This window comes from Enoplosus armatus, chromosome 24 (assembly GCF_043641665.1).
Source record: "Enoplosus armatus isolate fEnoArm2 chromosome 24, fEnoArm2.hap1, whole genome shotgun sequence".
Classification (NCBI taxonomy): domain Eukaryota; kingdom Metazoa; phylum Chordata; class Actinopteri; order Centrarchiformes; family Enoplosidae; genus Enoplosus; species Enoplosus armatus.
In genome coordinates, this window is record NC_092203.1 from 10,168,523 (window position 1) to 10,187,094 (window position 18,572).

Sequence of the window (18,572 nt, forward strand, 5' to 3'; positions counted from 1 at the left end):
TAGTAATAAAAAACTTATTGAGCACAGACTAGAATTTGTTTGTCTGAAGAAAGTAAAATGGGAGGGAAGTAGAATAAATAAGCTAAAATTCAACATTAAAAGCAAATGTATAATGTAGGTTGCACACATTTGAACTACAAAACTGGGTGTATAGTTTCATTTTAAATTACTTATTAAAGTGGATGTGTACAGTAGTTTTTATTAAATGTTACTCAAACAGCCGTAAATAGTGCATTTGTTCGGGACTATTTTCAGCCGCGGATTAATACACATTTGATGCTTGATTGAGTATTTGTTTAGTGAGAAAAAGAACTGCTGTAACAGTCATTACCTGTCCTTTTCTATTATTATTATTATTATTTTTGTTGTTGTTGTGTATAGCCTAATTGTGATTAGCACTGTATGTGAGTGCATTTCTATTCTATTCTATTCTATCCTGAGCCTCAGCCAATCAGGGCCGGGGAATCAGTCAAAGCAGGAAGTCGTCATTGCTGGCAGAGCAGTATTCCCGCGAAGATTGAGACTTCACACTTGAGGACTTACTGGTTTCTCCTGGTATGTCTCCTTATTATGTTATGTGTATACATTTGTAGACGGACTAACGTTAATGTAACACATACTCTATGTAATATAACCTCGCGAAGACACCGCGTGCTGCTAGTTTGCTGCTAACGAGCCCCGGTGACGTTCACTTCAGCGTGGAGAGAAAGTGATACCAAACTCCATTCTTAAATTGTGGCTGATTAATGCCTCCCTGCTTGCTGACACATATTAATACTATCTTTGATACAAACTGTGGCGGCTTATGAATAATTTCGAGTCCCTTTATAATTCGGCAGACATACCATCCACTAAGGCTTCAGGGATTTTATTGTATTGTAAACATACCTCCAAGGAAGTTATTAAAGTGGAAATTGTATTCAAATAGATGTTTCTTGTTGCATCAACTACATGCCGAATTGAATGCTGGTTTGTCCCAGTATATTATTTACCTTATTAAACGTTACATTAACGCACATGTGTCACAAAGCGAGATCATAGTGTTTTGAGGAATACTGGATCGGAGTTTGGCGTAAACTTGTCAACGTCCTAAACGAAGTCAGCTATCGGGGCTAAGGCTTATTGGAGCTGCTCGGGAGGAGAAGTTAAGCGGGCAGAAAGTAATTTTGATATAATTACTTTGCTGTGATGCTGATGCTTAATGGAATAAAAACATACTGAAGTAGTTTGCATCTTCTTGGTACGTCATTAAGGACCCTTGGAAGTCGCTGCAGCACACTTTGGGCCCTACGAGTGTTATGTATTCTAACCAATGAACATGTTTTGCGGTTTAGAGTCGCAGCATCATGAGCAAGAGGAAGATGAACGATGCTCATTTGCCAGTTGGAGAATGCATCACACAGGTTTGTATCAGCCAGTTTCACTTATTCCAACTTGTTTAGTTAATGATGAGATGGCTGTTTGTTGTACAGTTATTTACATGCATATGAGCGACTGGTTGGGAAGCACATGATCATTTGTATAACTTCATGATGTGTCCTTGTAAATTCACTGTCAGGTTCAGGAGATTTTAAGGCAGCGGCTTTGTCGTCAGCAGCTCCCTGACAGGCCGGAGGGAGTGGAAGCTCAACACAAGTAGGTTTATTTCATGACTTTATTACTGTGACATTTCCCATTTTTCTTTAAAAGGACATTGTTTGGAAATGTAGCACATTTATGCTCTAGTTTAGATAAAAAGTTGGGTAATTAACAGGTCTTGAATGGTTTGACATGTCAAATGTTAGAAAATTACAGAATAAAAAGGGTTGTGGTGCAGTTAAAAGGGACGAGATGAATGTAAGATTCACATAAAGCAAAAATCATGAATGTTTTAATAGAAGCTGTAGTAGGATCGTCATATGTAATGGAGAGACAATCTGGGACTCTGTGAGCTTCAGTGACCCAGTTCAGTCTTACCTGGCTGACAGGACTGTCCCAGTTTGGAGGCTGGAAAAGCTCCAGTTCCCAGCTGACTTGGACACAACACGAGGATCCCAGGTGTTGCTCTCTAGAGTGGGAAGTGAAATCCACCTGCAACACTGAGGACTTCATCTGTACTCATTAGATGGAGCTGTTACTGCAGGCACTTCACTGACTCTAAGCAGGAAAAATAGACATGCCTCATTATTTTACACAACTGGTGGAGCATTATGGGTATTGTAGTCAAAGCACTGTATTTTCAGACACCTCCTGGAGCTGCTGAGGCGGACGGCCGTCCACGGGGAGAGTAACTCTGTGCTAATCGTCGGTCCCAGGGGGGCAGGAAAAACAATGGTAAGCCTCTGCAGCCAGAACACACACTTAAAAAGGGCTTATGGGTAAATAAAAAAATGGTTGAAAAGATGATGAATTGTGTTGAAGTGTTTAAATCCTGGGAGGGTTGTTTGTCTGATGGTGTCTGTGTTTTTGTGTCTGCAGCTGCTGAAATGTGTGTTGAGAGACCTGCTGGAGGAAAAAGACCTGCAAAAAAACCTGCTACAGGTTCATCTCAATGGTACCGATTCCTCACCAAACCTAACTTTATTTAATCAGAATTTAAGGACCTAAATACTTGTGCTTTCCTATGGCCACAGAAGACATTCATAGCTCTCTTTGTGCAGCCTGACTTTATTTATTAAGAGTACAGATAATCACATTGTCTGTTACCTGTAGGTCTCCTGCAGACTGATGACAGAATAGCGCTGAAAGAAATAACGCGGCAACTCCACCTGGAAAACGTTGTCGGTGACAAAGTGTTTGTAAGTATCTGGAAAGAGTTTTATTAACAGTTTTGTCATAAATGATGCTGTAAAACGGCTCCAAAAATTGGTCTCTGCTTCATTTCAGGGAAGTTTTGCAGAGAATCTGGCTTTTTTGCTGGAGGCATTAAAGAAAGGTCAGAATGCATCACTGACAATGCAGTGTTTTAAATCCAATGCGTGGTTTACTGTTTGAGTGTGACGTACGGGTTTCACACCAGGTGATCGCAGCAGCAGCAGCCCGGTGTTGTTCGTCCTGGATGAGTTCGACCTGTTCGCCCACCATAAGAACCAGACACTGCTCTACAATCTGTTTGACGTCTCCCAGTCTGCCCAGGCTCCCGTCGCTGTGGTCGGCGTTACCTGCAGACTGGTGAGCCTCACTCAATCCTCCCAACCTCTCTGGTGGTTTTGCTAATGTTTCAGCTTTAATACTTTGTGGTGGTTCATTTCCATCCAGGATGTTCTGGAGCTGTTGGAGAAGCGGGTGAAGTCGCGGTTTTCCCACCGTCAGATCCACCTGCTGAGCAGCCTGACGTTCCCTCAGTACCTGGAGCGGGTCCGAGCCCAGCTCAGCCTGCCGGACGACTTCCCCGACGACAGCTTCGCTCAGGACTGGAACGCAGGCGTAGAGGTGAATCGAGTGAACTGATCTGGGCTCAGTCTAAACATCTCAAACCAGGTCCAGAGTTGCTTCACCAGAAACTAGTCTCACTTCTCTTCTGTTGGTTTTCTTTCCTCAGACTCTGTGTGAAGACAAATCGGTTGAGGACGTTTTACAGAGACACTTCAACTCCAGCAAAGACTTCCGGTCAATGCACATGCTGCTGGTACGAAACACTTAACTTTCATTGTCGCTAAAAACAAACAACACTCTGCCGATTACATTAGATTTAAGCTACTGATGCCTCAACTCCAGGTGTTAATTCGCCATTTAAAACATCTACAGTTTGACTGTTTGCTGTTTTAATGTCCAGATGTTGTGTCTGAGTCGGGTGTCTGTGGCTAAACCTGCCATCAGACCTGCAGACCTGCTGGAGGCCAGCAGACTGTGTTTCGCCGACTCCAAAGCTAATATGCTCCACGGTAAAAACAGAATCGAAAGAGGATTTTCTCTCACGCTTTCTCTCCAAGAAGTCCACATCTGTTATATTTGTGTCGCCTTTTCTCTCTCCAGGTCTGTCCATCTTGGAGCTGTGCCTGATCATCGCCATGAAACACCTCAACGACGTCTACGAGGGAGAGCCGTTCAATCTGCAGATGGTTCACAACGGTGCGACGGGAGCACTTAAAGCTCACAATGAAAAATCAGTCAACATGCACCTCAACGTGTACATGATTGGTTGATTTTTGTCCTGTTTTTTTTTTTTTTAGAGTTTAAGAAGTTCCTGCAGAGGAAGTCGAACTCCATGTACAACTTTGACCAGCCTGTCATCATGAAGGTCTGTAGAAAGCTTTTAAAGAGTCCTGTTTCAGAGGTTCTCCAGTCCTCTAACCCGAACCCCCTCGCCCGTCCTCAGGCCTTCGAGCACCTGCAGCAGCTGGAACTGATCCGGCCGGTCGACAGCTCCTCGGCCAAAACCCAGAGCGAGTACCAGCTGATGAGACTCATGCTGGACCACAGTCAGATCATGGAGGCCCTGCAGAAGTACCCACACTGCCCCACCGACGTCAAGCAGTGGGCCATGTCGGCGTTTGGCTAGGACTCAGAATACATTTGGACTTTATGTGGATTGTGGATTTGATCAAATAAAGATTCTGAAAATGGATATAATTTTAAAATGTCTTGATGATATTGTGGGTAAAACAAGGCACCTGTTATCAAACTGCGAGCATCTTTTAACCCAATTCATTCACAGGCTGCTGAATGCTTCCATCTGGTGGAGAAGGACAGGAAGTACAACGACCCTCATTAGCTGAAAAATTGCAATTTTGATTTGTGGCTAAAAGCTTGGAATTGTGTGAAAGTGGTGTTGAGCAATGACATTTAATCATGTATCTGTGTTCAATCATTATATAATAACATCCTAGAAAAAACACAGTGCTCATACTGTACATATATGCAGTTAACAGGTCTATTAATAACATCCAGCCATACCAGAACTTTTTTAGGACTTTGTAGAGTGAAACTGGCTCTGGCTTGTCCCCCTTCAGATGCAGATTTTGTTCAAAAGCAACAAACAAATGAACTGTTGAATGAATATTATGAATATTGACTTACAAACCTGTCAAATAAAGGGCTCCTGACTTCTCCCTGCATGTTGTCAGATAAATAGGAATGAAGTAATTTCAGTCAATGACAAAAAAGAAAACCATTCACAATCTAAAAACACATTTATTTACATCACGTGGATCACTTCAGCTGATAAAAACCACGGCCAGAGTCACAGCGCTGATCTGGGATCAATGTTGTCTCCTCTGTGATAATGAATCCAGGGTTTCTGAAGGTTTTTATAATACTTTTTGAAGGGAGTTCTCTTCTCTCTAATCCTCCCTTGTCCCTTCTCGGGGAGGTCAAAGGTCAGGGCGAGAACCACCTGGAGCTGGTAAAAACTCACTCTTGTTCAAGAACACTTAGTGGGATTGTTGTACTTCCTACATGTTTTCCAGTTTGAAATTCCAGACATTGGTTTCTTTCCCTATTTTCACATTTATTTTGTCAGTAACATAAAACGCAGAGTCACATGTATCAGGAGTGAAGAAACGAGACATTTTCATCATTTTAGAGATTCTTTTAAACAACCCACTTAAGTTTCATGACCAAAAACGATCAGATTTATCTTCCAGCCTTGAAAACCAGAAACCCTGTGAGCATCGTTACCATTAGCGGCTACGTTGGCAGATCCGGGATCAGCGCTGCGACTCGAGAGCCTCGAGAAATGCAGGGTCAAAAATGCTTGTAGTGTTTGCTTTTTTTTTTTGTAGAAATTTCAGGCCTGGCAACCAGACTTATCCTGCTGCCAAGACGGTCTTGGCGGCGAGGTCATTGGAGTTCAATGTTTCCTCTAAAATTCTTACCAACAGTGGGGGAAAAAAGCAGGAGATCGAGATGCTGGAATGAAATACCTGTAGTGGGTGATTGCATGAGCACATATGGAGTATTGCAACTGCTCTTAAAGAGCTTCGGTTCGATTCTTCAAAATGTAAATGTCAGGGAACCCGAGCAGGCTCCTTGAGGAACGCCCCGGGCTAAATGTTCGTCATTTATTTTCTGCAGAGGAAACCATAAGTGCTTTCTTGCATGCCTTACAAAATACTCCAATGAGCCTCTAGCTTTTAGCTTACACAAAGCTCAACATAAAAGTAATTTTTTTCGCATAGTGAGGGACAATTTTTATGCAGCTGGGCCCCGCTGCTCAGTCAAAACACAAGAAAAGTATAAATGAATGTAGAGGAAACACTGAAGTTCAACACGCACTTATAAAGATTCAGCTCAGAGTATATAGTTGATACAGGTATTTATGTTCTCATGTCTGTACAGATCCTAGACTGCTTAAAATAGTGGGGGCAACAAGACACAAATGTTTCACTGGTAGTTTATATGCACAGCAATGTGAGGTGCTGGGCTGGAGGACGTCGAGATAGAAAAAGGTAAAGCCTGCATGCTGAGAAAACCCATTCATACACCTTTAAATGATGTTCGGACCATATTTAGACCACAGTTGACTCAGAATAGGTTTGCTAAGATAGTCAAGACCTGAGGGAGAGTGAGGAGGTGTAGCTCATCTGTGATTGATTTGACAAAATGGCAGACAAGATTGTCCCTAATCGTCCTAAAGAGGGTTTGAGGTGTTCACATCTGGATGCAGGTTCAGATGAAAGTGAAATGCTTCTTAAAGGTTGATGTCTTGGGGGATTTGAAGACGGGCCAAAGCAATGGGAAGGTCAGAAGCAACACGACTGTTGAGGTTCAAATCCTACTTGGGAGCTTTACGATTAACGATCAAATAGTCCACTAAATGTTCCTTTCCTGTTCTTTTCTGTCCGGTTGAACTGTACCGGTCCACACCCTCAGCAGGTGAAACCAAGTGGTGTATGAATGGATCTCCGAGTGCGTCGGTTTTACTAGTTTCTACAGCGACAGGGCACAATCACACGAAACCAGCCAAACGCAAAGCCCTCTAAAGTTATACAGGGCCGGGCTCAATCCATCAAAGTACGCACAATACTGGAATCCAGGAGTCTGAAGAACATTCATTCTCGGTCGTTTGTCCATAGACTGAATAGAAAGAAGCACGTTACAGTTTATATCTTTTCTTTTTGAATTAATGAAAGTATTTCCTGAATTACAACCAAACACCCACCCCCAACCACCCCACCCCCCGACCCCCCACCCCCCAACTACAACCATAAATCGTGCCAACTCTTACAAGTTTATTCCGAGTTGCACCTGAGCTCTGATCCCCAAAACCTCAGGCCTGTAAATTAAAAAATAAATACATAACATATCAATATGCAAGGTCACGGATTAAAAAAAAAAATTAAAATGCTACAAGTTATTTGTGTGTGTGTGTATATTGAAAGTCACTCCTGCAGCTGATCCTACAGAAGTGTAGGGTAGTTTTGCGGCACAGGTTGCATATAACTCGCGAGAACTTAGAAAAGCATAGTACTGAATCCCTGAATGGTATTTGTCGGTTTGGGTCGGGTTTCTCAGGCGCAGTTTAAACTCAAGCTGTCGAACACTGAACATGTTTCTACTACAGTACTGGGATGTGACCGCCAACCAAACACTGGCACGTTGTTTTGCTGTGGCTGGAAGGTTTGTCGACTCTACCAGCCACTTTGGCAGGTAACCAACCAACATTTGGAGGCAGTTTTTAAAATCCACTTGGCTGCTGAAATACTGGTGAGTACTTTGCATTTGAGGGCACAAACTTGGGGACAAAAGAAGGGTAATACTGGTGTTTTTCCTTTACGTTTGTGTGTCGAGATGAGGTGTTCAAAGACGAGATAATGCATCACGGCAAAAATGAGGAAACTTTTTAGCTTCTGTCTCAAAACTCCAAGAAATAATCCCACAAACTGGAACTTTTCCCCCAGTTTAAGAACTTTAGAAGAATTTTAGAGGAACCTGGTTATGATTTTGGTTTATTCGCCATACTTTCTACCCCAAAGAAATCCCTGTGAGTGAGGTAGTACTTATTGAAGGGCTGCTGGGGTTTGCAGTACTGATCGTCCCTGACTGCTTAAGCTTCATGAGGACTTTAGACATTGGCTGTTTTTGAATAGCGGTAAATTGAAAAACAGCAGCAGCAAAGGAAGCGATATTCGTGCAAATATCGTACTCGTGCTACAGTAAGTATATGAGATGATGGCTTCAACTTCCTTCAGGTTTGCTGTGTCTTATCATGTGCTGAAATAATATCTCAAACTCGTCATACTTCTGTGGTCACTTCGTCCTGATCGATCCAATCTTCATCGTTTCAGAAGTGTAGCTGGAAAGCAAATACAAACAGTTTCTGAACTCTGAAGATCCTTTACTTTTTAGTTCTTCCTTTAGATATTTGGTGGAAAATGGCCTTTTGTTAAAGTCTGTATATTTAGCTCAATTGTAGACTTGTTTGCTTTGCAGAATGGGAGGATTTGCTTTCACTCCCCTGTGCAGAAAAGATACTGTTTTAGTGTTTTCCTTGTTTACTTGGCTCTTCTTTCCTCAAGCACTACAGTACGGCGTTTGCTTAAAATGCTAAGCGTGTTATAAAGAAAGCATAATTATGTATTGCCCTGAATGTGAAATGGTTTGGTAGGAAGAACTTTCTTCACGTCAGAAGTATTTCCAACCTCCTCATTTAACTTTAAAAACGCTTGACTTTAAACTGCACCCTGTGAAACTGCCCCAAAGCTTGAGGAGAGACTGCAGGTCTGCCGGCACCAGTGTTCAATGTCCCTCAGAGGAAATAAAGACTCAAAAATGTCATCGTTGCCTTCACAACAACGACAGATACATCCGTTTTGCCTGACATCTACAAGAGTAACTAATATGGATACGTAGAAATGGCACCAGGATGAAAGAGAAAGAGAGATTCATCGTCTCAACTCGTCGTTAGCCGTGCGGTCGTTTGGTTAGCGTCAGCAGGATTTCATAACCATTAAATTCAGCCCCGTGTGAGGAACATAAAACTGAACCTTACTGGCAGTTTATCGTCTTTATCACCTTCTTATTTTAACTGTTGAATCTGTGAACAGCATCAACAAAATCTCTGAAAAACAGTGGAGAGATCTTATTTGGCTTGTTTGTCGAGACACTGGCAAACTCACTAGCTCTCAGGGTTAAGGCCAAACCAGATGTTTGGTTCTACAGGGACTATAAATACCTGCTAACTAACTGACCAGGTTTAGACTACAGACCTAGAACTAAATAAACCTATATAGGAATGGGCAATTTAACAGTCAGGGAGTGGTGTTGAGATTACATTTTTGAGCATGACAGCACGGCTACACCCTTACAAGTCGAGATGAGGCAAGAAAGAGAGAGAGAGAGAGAGAAAGTGTAAGAATCAGCGAGAGAGGAGGTATTCCAGTCCGAGACGGGTGAGGATGAGGAGGAAGAGGTGGAGGGTGCGAGGAGGTGGTGAGTAGCAAAGATTCCTGAGGTGTATCAAAAGAGAGCAGAAACTCTTGATAGTAATCCAAAAAAGATGTGTGCAATCAAATCAAAAGCAAGCTGGCTCAGCTAAATACAGGTATAATTCCAAAGTAGGGCTGGGTACCCCCGCAGACCTCCTCAAAACTGCACTTCAAATCTGAATCCTCAACATACTGGATGATCTATTTTGTTAATTTGCTTCTTTTTTTTTTCTAGCATAGAATCAGTCAACACATGACTGATCTCACGAAATCATGAGAGCAAGACGAAAATGCTGCAAGAGTCTGACGATCTTGAAGCGTTTTAATACCTTTTGATTTGGTTCTGATACCAAATATCAAAGTTGTCATTAGTTGGTACCCAGCGCTAATCCAGAGAGATATAAATACATATCGTGTATATCCAGATCTCACGGCCAAAATCAGGTCAGCGATAGATATTATTACTCCGTTGACAGTTGACACGGCAAACCAAAATGGAAACATCACTTTAAACGACAACTTCGTCATGGGGGGGGGGGGGGTATGCTTTTTTTCCCCCCATTATCAGAAGAAAATCTCAACAAAACTAAGAAAAGGAGAAAAGTTGTTATTCAGTCAAATATCAAAGTGGAGCAAAACTAAACGTGAGACTGAGAAAGGGGAGGAAAAAGGAAGCTTGTGATTACGGTGTGTATGGCCATGTGTATCGAGGCTTTGCCGACTACATTACCCATGAGCGTCACGGCTGACAGCAGATTGTTTGGATGTCGAGAGCCGAGGTTGTGGAAAGTGTGAGCTATGACTGTGAACAGGGAGAGGGACTAATTTAAACTGTGTCCATCTGAAGTGAGGTATACCTGGTTGAAGGAGGTTTATGGTTTTTTATCGTCGTAATGCTTGAAAATGGACCCCCCTCCCCCCCTTCCCCCTTCAAAATAAGCTTGATTACCAAGTTGTCTGGGTCCATAATACACTATGTACAGCAGCATTACACTATAAACATTCAGAAGCCGTTGCTTATTGGCAGAACGATAGTCGTTTCTTCAAAAAAAAAAAAAAAAAAAAACGCACACAAGAAAACAGCAAATGTATCCAGAGCCGGGTGCTCGTCTTTTTTCTTTTCTTTTCTTGTTTTTTTTGTTTTTTTTTACACTAAAATGCACTGAGAGTTCTGTGAAATTTCTCTGCCAGATCTTCTTCTCTCTGTAGAAAACCGAGCAGAACAGGTTGCCCTCCTATGTGAGTGTATGTGTATAAAAACAATACATGATAAAAGTGTTTGTCCAAGCGTGTCAGCACTATCACTTTGTCGTCGTAGTATCCTGAATCGTTTGCTCGGGATGAGAGTTTTCGACCGTTAAAATGTTAAAATCCTCAGGCACACATATCAAAATGAGGTGGATATCAACTGATGTGGTGAGGTGGGCGCAGGGTGTTTCCTGAACGCGAGTAGCGGCCCGCACTTAAAAGGAACAAAACAAAACAAAAAAAAAGGATAAAAACGGAAAGAAAGAAGAAAAGAAAAAAAACACTACGCCAACCAACCAGGGTCGGCTGCTCATCCCCTCGTGTTGATCCGTGTTTCTGCTAGCTCATCCGGTGTCGGTCCATCCCATCATAAGCTGGACTCCTTGGGCGGGAGGTCCACGTTGGTCACCATGGTGACGACAGTGACGATCTCCTCGGGGCCGATGATGGGGGCTTGGCGCTGCATTTGGCCGATGCGCTCCTCGACGCAGCCGGCGGACAGGCGAGCCTCGGCCTCGTGGTCCCAGCAGTCCTCGATGGTCTCGCAGAGCATGGCCAGACCCTGAGAGAGAGAGAGAGCAGCAGATCAACGTTACGGCCTGTCGGAGCCTCAGCGATGGTCCTTTATTTTAAAAAAAGGTTCAATATTTCTCTGAGCAAACAAACAAAATGAAACTCTCCTGAAACTATATGATTCAGAGCAAATTCTCTTCTGTGCCGTCCTCCGCAACACTGCCTTTAAAAACATCAACTACAAATCTAACTACATCTGATCATTTGCCTCAAAATTAAACTTACACTCACCATATTTAAGGTTTTCAACAAAGTTATTTTAAGACTTATTTTGGCAGTTGAGTTACAGAACGGTCCCCGAACAGCTCATTGCTCACCGTGTGTTTCTGCCAGCAGTCTCGCAGGCAGGGCCTCAGTTTCTTATGAACGACGACCTCCTGCATGTCCTCCAGAGACGGATGCTGACCCACCTCCTCCTCAAACGGGAGCATGTACTCATCCACTGGGCCTGTTAACACAAAAAAAACAAAAAACACATGTTAAAATGAACCTGGAGTAAGATAATCACACCACGCTGGACACAACAAGCTGAGCCTCACCGTCAGCGGCGGTGCACCGCGCGGCCAGCTCCCAGAGGACCAGGCCGAAGGCGTACATGTCGATACGCAGGAAGGAGTCGCGCTGGAAGTTGATGGCGCCCTCCAGGACTTCAGGAGCCATGTAGCGCCGCGTTCCCACCTAAAAATATTCAAATAACACCAACAAGTGTGTGTGAGTTTGGCTCTCTGACTCAACAGATGAGATTAAACAGTGGAGAGAACAAATGATAAACTGGGAATCCAGATGTTCAAAACTATTTATCATTATTTTCATGAACAGAACAAGTCCCTGTTACTAGATTTTCGGCCCACACTGCCACCTATAGGCGCTGTCAGGCATTTTCACAAATCAATATTTATAATGGTGACTCAGTACATTTCCCAACAGGACACAGGACTCCAGGGAGTTCCAGTCAAAGACAAAGCACCACCACTACAACCATTTCATTAGTTTAGAAAAGTAATATCTTACTCTGTAAATGTACACTGTACCTGTCCATGTGTGTCTCCTGCTGATTTTCCCGCTTCAAACTGCAGGGCAAGACCAAAGTCGGCTATGCAGGCTGTCAGGTTATTCTTCAACAGCACGTTCTTACTCTTAATGTCCCTAAGTCACGAAAACAAACAAGGAAAACACCGTCAGTCTAACAGATCACCGAGCGAGTGTAGAATAAACTCCCAGATATTTCGACAGCGTGCCTGTGAGCGATGGAGGGCTTATGTCCGTCCTTGTGTCCCGGGATGTCTTCGTGGAGATAGGCCAGGCCGCGGGCCGCCGTCTGAGAGATGTGGCAGAGCTCATTCCACGACACCACGTTGGCCTTCAGGTAGTCTGTCAGCGAGCCCTGGAGAAAGACGGAGAGAGGAAAGATGTGTTTACCACGTAGAGAGAGAGGAGTTTCCTTGTAGACATGTTAAATAACCCTGGTGGGTTTTAAACTGCACGAATAGAATCAAAGATTTAACAGTAGAGGCATAAAATAAATAAATCAGTGTCTAAATTTTACGTGTCAAATCGTTAATAATGTTTCACCCGTGTGGCCGAAGCTGTCATCTCTCCACTATCGCTCTCCAATAGATAACAGATGATAGACCCGAGATAATGTTTTCTGTATTTATTAAATACATTTAAATATTTGTTATATTTTTCACAGTGAAATTAGCTTCTCAACACATCTAGAAATGTGGGTGATTCGACAATAACGCCAAATAACGGCAAGAATAAATGTTGCTTAATAATAGTATAGTGATGGCTGGAGCGGGCAACGTTTCCATGGTAACAGCAATATCCTTAATGGATGGAAATTCACCAGTGTCTTTCACAGGGGACTCCTCAATGAAATTATTTCTTTACAGCTAAACTGACGGCTTCAACAGGAACAGAAATCCAGGTTTTGTTTGAATGTGAAGTTCAATATTGAAACTTTAGGGACGAAAATTTGGAAGCGACTTCTGGAGCTTCATATTTCGATGAAGGGTGATAAATAAAATTTACTACCAAGCAGGTGTCCTCTTTAAAACCACAGTGAAGTCCTTTGGTCTCCTCTGTCACCAAGCCAACTTCCTGCACATTTATTGTTCATGGTGAATAATAAATTCTACTCATTTATATCCTTGTTGTTGTAGTGTTTGATCCTTGTTCTTTAATCTCCATTTATTAAGGTAAGGTCTGGTGAGCATGGAGAGTCTGCTTCAATTCCCAGATAGTTTTTTTTACTATTTTACTATTTTACAGCTGCCACCATCTTCAGATAGTGGTCACATTTGCAGACATGCATATATATTAAATACTGCAGTAATGAAAAATAGAAACACAATGTGTGATTTGGCTCCAAAGACAAAATGTAAGGCTAAGATTTCAAACCTAATGTTCCTTATCCTTCATACAGCGTCTTTGTTCTTACATAATGTATGTTAACATGGTACAAGGTCACTTCTGGAGAGGCCAAAGACAGATGTAGTTCCCAGAGTGAACACTAGAGGGCAGGCAGCTCCAACAGATGCAGAGAAAGAAAAAAAAATCCAAATGTTTTTGGAGAAATGCTTTCTAGCATGAGCTCATTCAGTATTTTGTGTTCATTTCTGTTAACAGATATTACTATCCAGGCGTTGTCCAAGATATAATAAAAGATTCAAATACAGGGAGTTTTGGAGGAGCTTGTATCTATTAAAACAAGCCACTGCATGCTGCAGATCCTACAAATCTCAACGCATGAAGCTGCATCAAACATCGAGGCATAAATCAGCTGTCAAGGAGACGCCGAACTCTGCAATCACCGTTCCAGCTGTTGCACAAGCTGAGGTTCAGTCCAAACTGAGGTGTGCTTTAACACTTTGACACCTGCTCTCGAAGTCTGGCAGGAAGGAAAAGCTATTTGTAGGTTAAAGTTTAAGTTATGTATCCTCAAAAGCCGTCTGCTTACAAAATAATTAGCGTGCATGCTTGACAAGGCACTATACTGTGTTTCTGATATATTGCTGGTGGTATGACCTTTCCTTTAACTCCTTTAAAAACACATTTCCTCAAAATTATTTCTACTTGGGGAGCTTCAAGAGGAGCACTTGTGGAGCTGCTGCAGGGTTAAGTGGCTCACTAAGAGTTGTATCGTTGGGTTAAAGCCTCGCCGCCACACCCACAACCTTTAATTTTTCAACCTTTATTCACACAGGGATAGTTTTTTAAGCACAGCGATTCAAATTCTTGGCCTGGTTGTGAAATTCAAGCAAGTGAAGCGTACAGGGAATCACTCTCCACTTCGTCTGTAATGACCCTCAAAACACAGAGGCACTTAAAGCCACAAATGCAACAAAGACTGTAGCTGAGAGGGTGAGTGAAGCACCAACGGGCTAACAAACCTCGAGTACATCTTCTACGGATAAACAAGTCTTAAAAAAAGAAAAAAACAGCATGAAGTATATTGTAATTATGGATCAGCTCTTAAGGCTCCAAACAGAATCAATACCATGTGGAGGTCTCATGCCTGTTTCCCCCTTCGCCCCCCCAGTGTTTACAACTCTGTTAGCTGCCTGTCCTGGAGGTTTTTAGGTCCGTGTACAATAAAGCATGAGACAACACACTAAGGACACTTTATAACTGTGTTTACATACAAACACAAACAGCCTGGTTAGTGGAAGAAATCAGGCGGGAAATCAGAATTTGTTTATATGCAGCAGATCTGTAATCAGATTTCTCCAGCAGCATATTTTTGGTCTATTTTTTACTTTTTTCTTACTATGTGAATGTGTCTGAATGGTACAAATAACCTACTGTTCAGTTTAGCTAGCTTAGCTTAGCTTGTCAGGTTTAAACCAAGCTTAGAAGTTGATTTAAAATCATATGTTGGAGTCTAAAACCTCCAGAACACATAATCAATGTGAGAAAACAGTGTTGGTATTCTTCAAAATATTAGCTACTGCCCTAGCCTCGTGTTATAAAACAAATCAAATGAATCAACTAATAAAAGAATAAATTTAGCAGTTTGCTGGTGGTATGTCTCCATCCCTGATAGCGCACCTTGTCATGGTAGGCGGTGATGAGCCACAGCTCCAGGTCCAGGTTGTTGTTCCTCTTCTCCGCGCCGATAAAGTGGAGGATGCTGTCGTGCTTCATGCCGCTCACGCTGTAGATCTCATACTCGTTCTGCCAAGACAGTTTGTCCTGGACAGGAGAGACGGATACAGATGTTAGCTCTGCCGTCAAGCCGCCTCATTAACACGAGTATCAGTTTGTAGAAGAAAGGCGAGGTGGTGACGGTTTCATACCTGAATCGGGAAGATCTTCACGGCCACATATTCATTTAAAAGCTGGGCCTTCCACACACATCCAAAGCGCCCCCTGGCTTTCACCTCGATCAGCTGTAGCGGTTTGTGTCCCAAAACGGGGGACGGGGGTGAGGGCCCGGGATCCTGTAGAGAGAGGGCAGAGAAAAAAGAAAAAAAAGACAGAGAGGACGGTGTTATTCTTTATTCTTTTTTTTTTTGCAGGGCATTAAAATAGCATTGGCTTCCACTGAAGGTGACCGGGCTTTTGGCTCAGCAACAACGTGCCTGAGGAGCTTAGGCCAGCAGAATCACTATCATCTTCACATCTTAAATCACATCTTACAAATTACATTTATAGACTCGCTTTTATGTGATGATGCTCTCCAATAATTTCTTCTTTTTTTTTTTGCCAACATGCTGTTTTTAGCCTCTTTCTTTGTCTTTTATGTTGTGGTGCCTCATTGCTTTTTTTCTTTTTGTCTTGCTTTATTTATTTTATGGGTCTGTTGTTTGCTTTATTTGATTGTTAAAGCACTTTGGAAAGTCTGGTCTAGGAAGCGCTGCATGTTTAAGTTTAGTATTATTATTATTACTGTGAAGTTTTCTGGCAGTGAGGACACAGCATACCAAGCAGGGTTTGGGATTTATTCATTTTGAATTCAATTAAACCTCTCAGGGTTGCATTTGCTTGGGTTTGTAACTGGAAGGTTGCCAGTTTGAACCCAATGAGCTGCGGAGGAAAGATCTAAAACCTTGGCTACCACTGAGCAAGGCACAAAAAGAACAGGTGATGCTTTGACATGAAGGAATATGAAGCAGCATTAAATGGTTGAATAAATGGTCTAACCCTGGCAGGTCAAACCTCATGCGTGCGCTCGTGTGTTCATGCTAATCCCACATAAACAAAAGTGAAGCAAAGGAAGCCAAGTGTTCCAAATCTAAAGTAGGTTAAACACAGCTGGTGATCGGGATTAAGCTGATCACTTTCACATGTGACTTCACAGAGAAGGACAGAGGGCGAGCGAGGATAGAGACAGAGAGAGGAGAGAGGAGAGAGAGAGGGGAAGGTTGAAAAGAAGCATGCAGTGAGGGAGTCACATTTCCAAAAGGAGAGAAGGTAGAGGAGAAAGACTAGCACATGACTGATGGCCTTTGATGAAACTGGATACCAGCTGCTGTAAAATCTCAGCTTTACTTCCATGCCTCTGTATCGCTGCTGCCAGTAAAAAAAAAAAAGAAAAGGCTTTTCCCCCTGCAACGCCGCCAATGTTCATGTTTTTACTTGAACTGTAGGCTTACAAGGTGCTTGATAAGCTGGAGCAAGTTTCAAGACCCCGAGGCCCACAGGATCCACTGAAACACCGTGACAATATATCAAAAGCGCTTGTCAATCCGAGACTGTTTATTCCAACTTCCCATAAAATGCCCCCCTTTTGAGTTACAAGGTTTGCTTCCGTTACGAGTGACAGACGGAAACAACACTCACACCGACGACTTCTCTTTTGGTTGTGTGAGGAATAAAAAAAAAAGGTACATTTCAGCACGCACAGGTTAACTCGAGGTTTTGGCTCCGAAACTTAGTTAAAGACAAACACTGGTGAAATCCAAATCTTCCCGCTGTGAAAATTGAGCTAAAGCCAAGAAGCATTTAACTGCATGAGTAGTAAAACAGGCAGAAGAGGCTGCAGCTTTGTCCTGACAAGATTATTGTTGCTACAGAAGCAAACTGTATATCATTTAGTAGCATTTATGGGTTTGATTTTTATTGATTTGAAATGTTTTTGCCTGGTCATGAACTTTAGCCTCAAAGATAAGTTAGTACTGTTTGACTGAAAAGTGTCTCAGATTTCCTAATTTTACACTCAAATGTGTGTAAATCTTTTAGTCTGATTCTGCTTATATCACAAAAAAAATCAAGTTCAATAAGTTCTTATCTTCCTTCTGCTAGTGCACCATGATGTTGTCCAGGAAAGGAAAACAAATGGGATTTTAGACGTAAAAACATGGGAATACAAAACAAAATGAACATTGTTTGACATTTCTCTGAGAGGTGCCTTTTAAATTAAGAAGTTTTTTTTAGGCACAGACTAATGCTCCGACGGTACAATTACAATCCCATCAGCCTCAGCCTTTGTGTTTATCAGCAAATAGCTTGCTAACATGCTAACCTAAGAGGACATTATACCTGCTACACATCAGCATGTTAGCATTGTCATTGTGAGCATGCTGAAATACAGTAAGTACAGCCTCACAGAGATGCTAGCATGTCTGTAGACTCTTAGCCTTGTTAATACCTAATTTATATGGTATTATTTGCTCCTGAAATGACCAAATTGCTCCCTGGAGATGATGAAGTTTCATCCAGTCTAATCCATGATTGAGTGGAAGTTGTAGAAGTACATGTTACTGTAGTTGCAGCTACGGATGCTGGCCTATTTAACAAGAAGCTTTATAAGAATAAATGAAATGTGGAGCGCTCGCTGCCTGGCAGTGCAAGGGGTAATGGAGGATTCGAGTGGGAACTGGTGTGTTTACTCAAAGCCTTCTCCCTCTAACACAGAGCTGCGAGGCAGACCTGCTGTCTCTGCGCGCCGCTTTCACACCGAATGCCAGCCAAATGACGGGGAAAATTACCCTCGATGGTGCTGAGGTTGGATTACAGAGCGGCCCAAACGGTCCCAAGCTGGCACCTTGAAAAACATCTTCAAGAACACATTGTACTAACCAAAATAACAAATGTGGAGTCTCACAGAAATGTTTCTCTGCATCTGTTTTCAAAGCTGTTTTGTATATATGAGAATGGACTCCTGGTGTCTTGATGTTTAGGTAGTTAACCATCCACACAGCAAACACGTTAGTGCAGGACTCTTTTCTTTCTTTGTGTCTGTATTGTTTCTGGAAACTCTTGTCTGTCTTCCGGGCTCTGGCCTGACGAGGCGGCCCGGCCCGGCCAGGACTCCCTCGGGAGTCACCGGATCCCTTGTCCGATCACAGGGCGCCGTGGCCTCAAACGGGGGTGCATTACACTTAGTCAGCAGACCACAGGAAACAGGAAAACAGAATCTGCTGCTTCACGCCGTTCTTCCCAACCCTAAACCATCTC

General features: G+C 42.6%; 2 protein-coding genes across 2 annotated transcripts in view; one reads left to right on the forward strand and one right to left on the reverse strand.

Moving 5' to 3' along the window:
- Positions 1-1,346: 1,346 nt before the first annotated feature.
- orc4 (origin recognition complex, subunit 4) lies at positions 1,347-4,532 on the forward strand. The gene is made up of 13 exons (XM_070930755.1): positions 1,347-1,403; positions 1,559-1,635; positions 2,223-2,313; positions 2,458-2,533; positions 2,692-2,777; positions 2,866-2,914; positions 2,999-3,150; positions 3,238-3,411; positions 3,521-3,607; positions 3,755-3,863; positions 3,955-4,050; positions 4,152-4,219; positions 4,298-4,532. Exons 1-13 carry the CDS (start codon positions 1,347-1,349, stop codon positions 4,478-4,480), a joined length of 1,305 nt encoding a protein of 434 aa, XP_070786856.1. The 3' UTR covers positions 4,481-4,532.
- Positions 4,533-10,501: 5,969 nt separating this feature from the next.
- The window catches only part of LOC139306472 (activin receptor type-2A-like), a 32,967-nt gene continuing 24,896 nt past the window's right edge, over positions 10,502-18,572 (reverse strand). The window contains exons 6-12 of the mRNA XM_070930338.1: positions 15,470-15,613; positions 15,222-15,365; positions 12,407-12,552; positions 12,200-12,314; positions 11,708-11,846; positions 11,486-11,616; positions 10,502-11,157 (exon numbers count right to left, since the gene is read on the reverse strand). Coding sequence (XP_070786439.1) covers positions 10,963-11,157; positions 11,486-11,616; positions 11,708-11,846; positions 12,200-12,314; positions 12,407-12,552; positions 15,222-15,365; positions 15,470-15,613 — 1,014 coding nt within the window. The 3' untranslated portion in view covers positions 10,502-10,962. The remainder of the gene's footprint in view (positions 11,158-11,485; positions 11,617-11,707; positions 11,847-12,199; positions 12,315-12,406; positions 12,553-15,221; positions 15,366-15,469; positions 15,614-18,572) is intronic.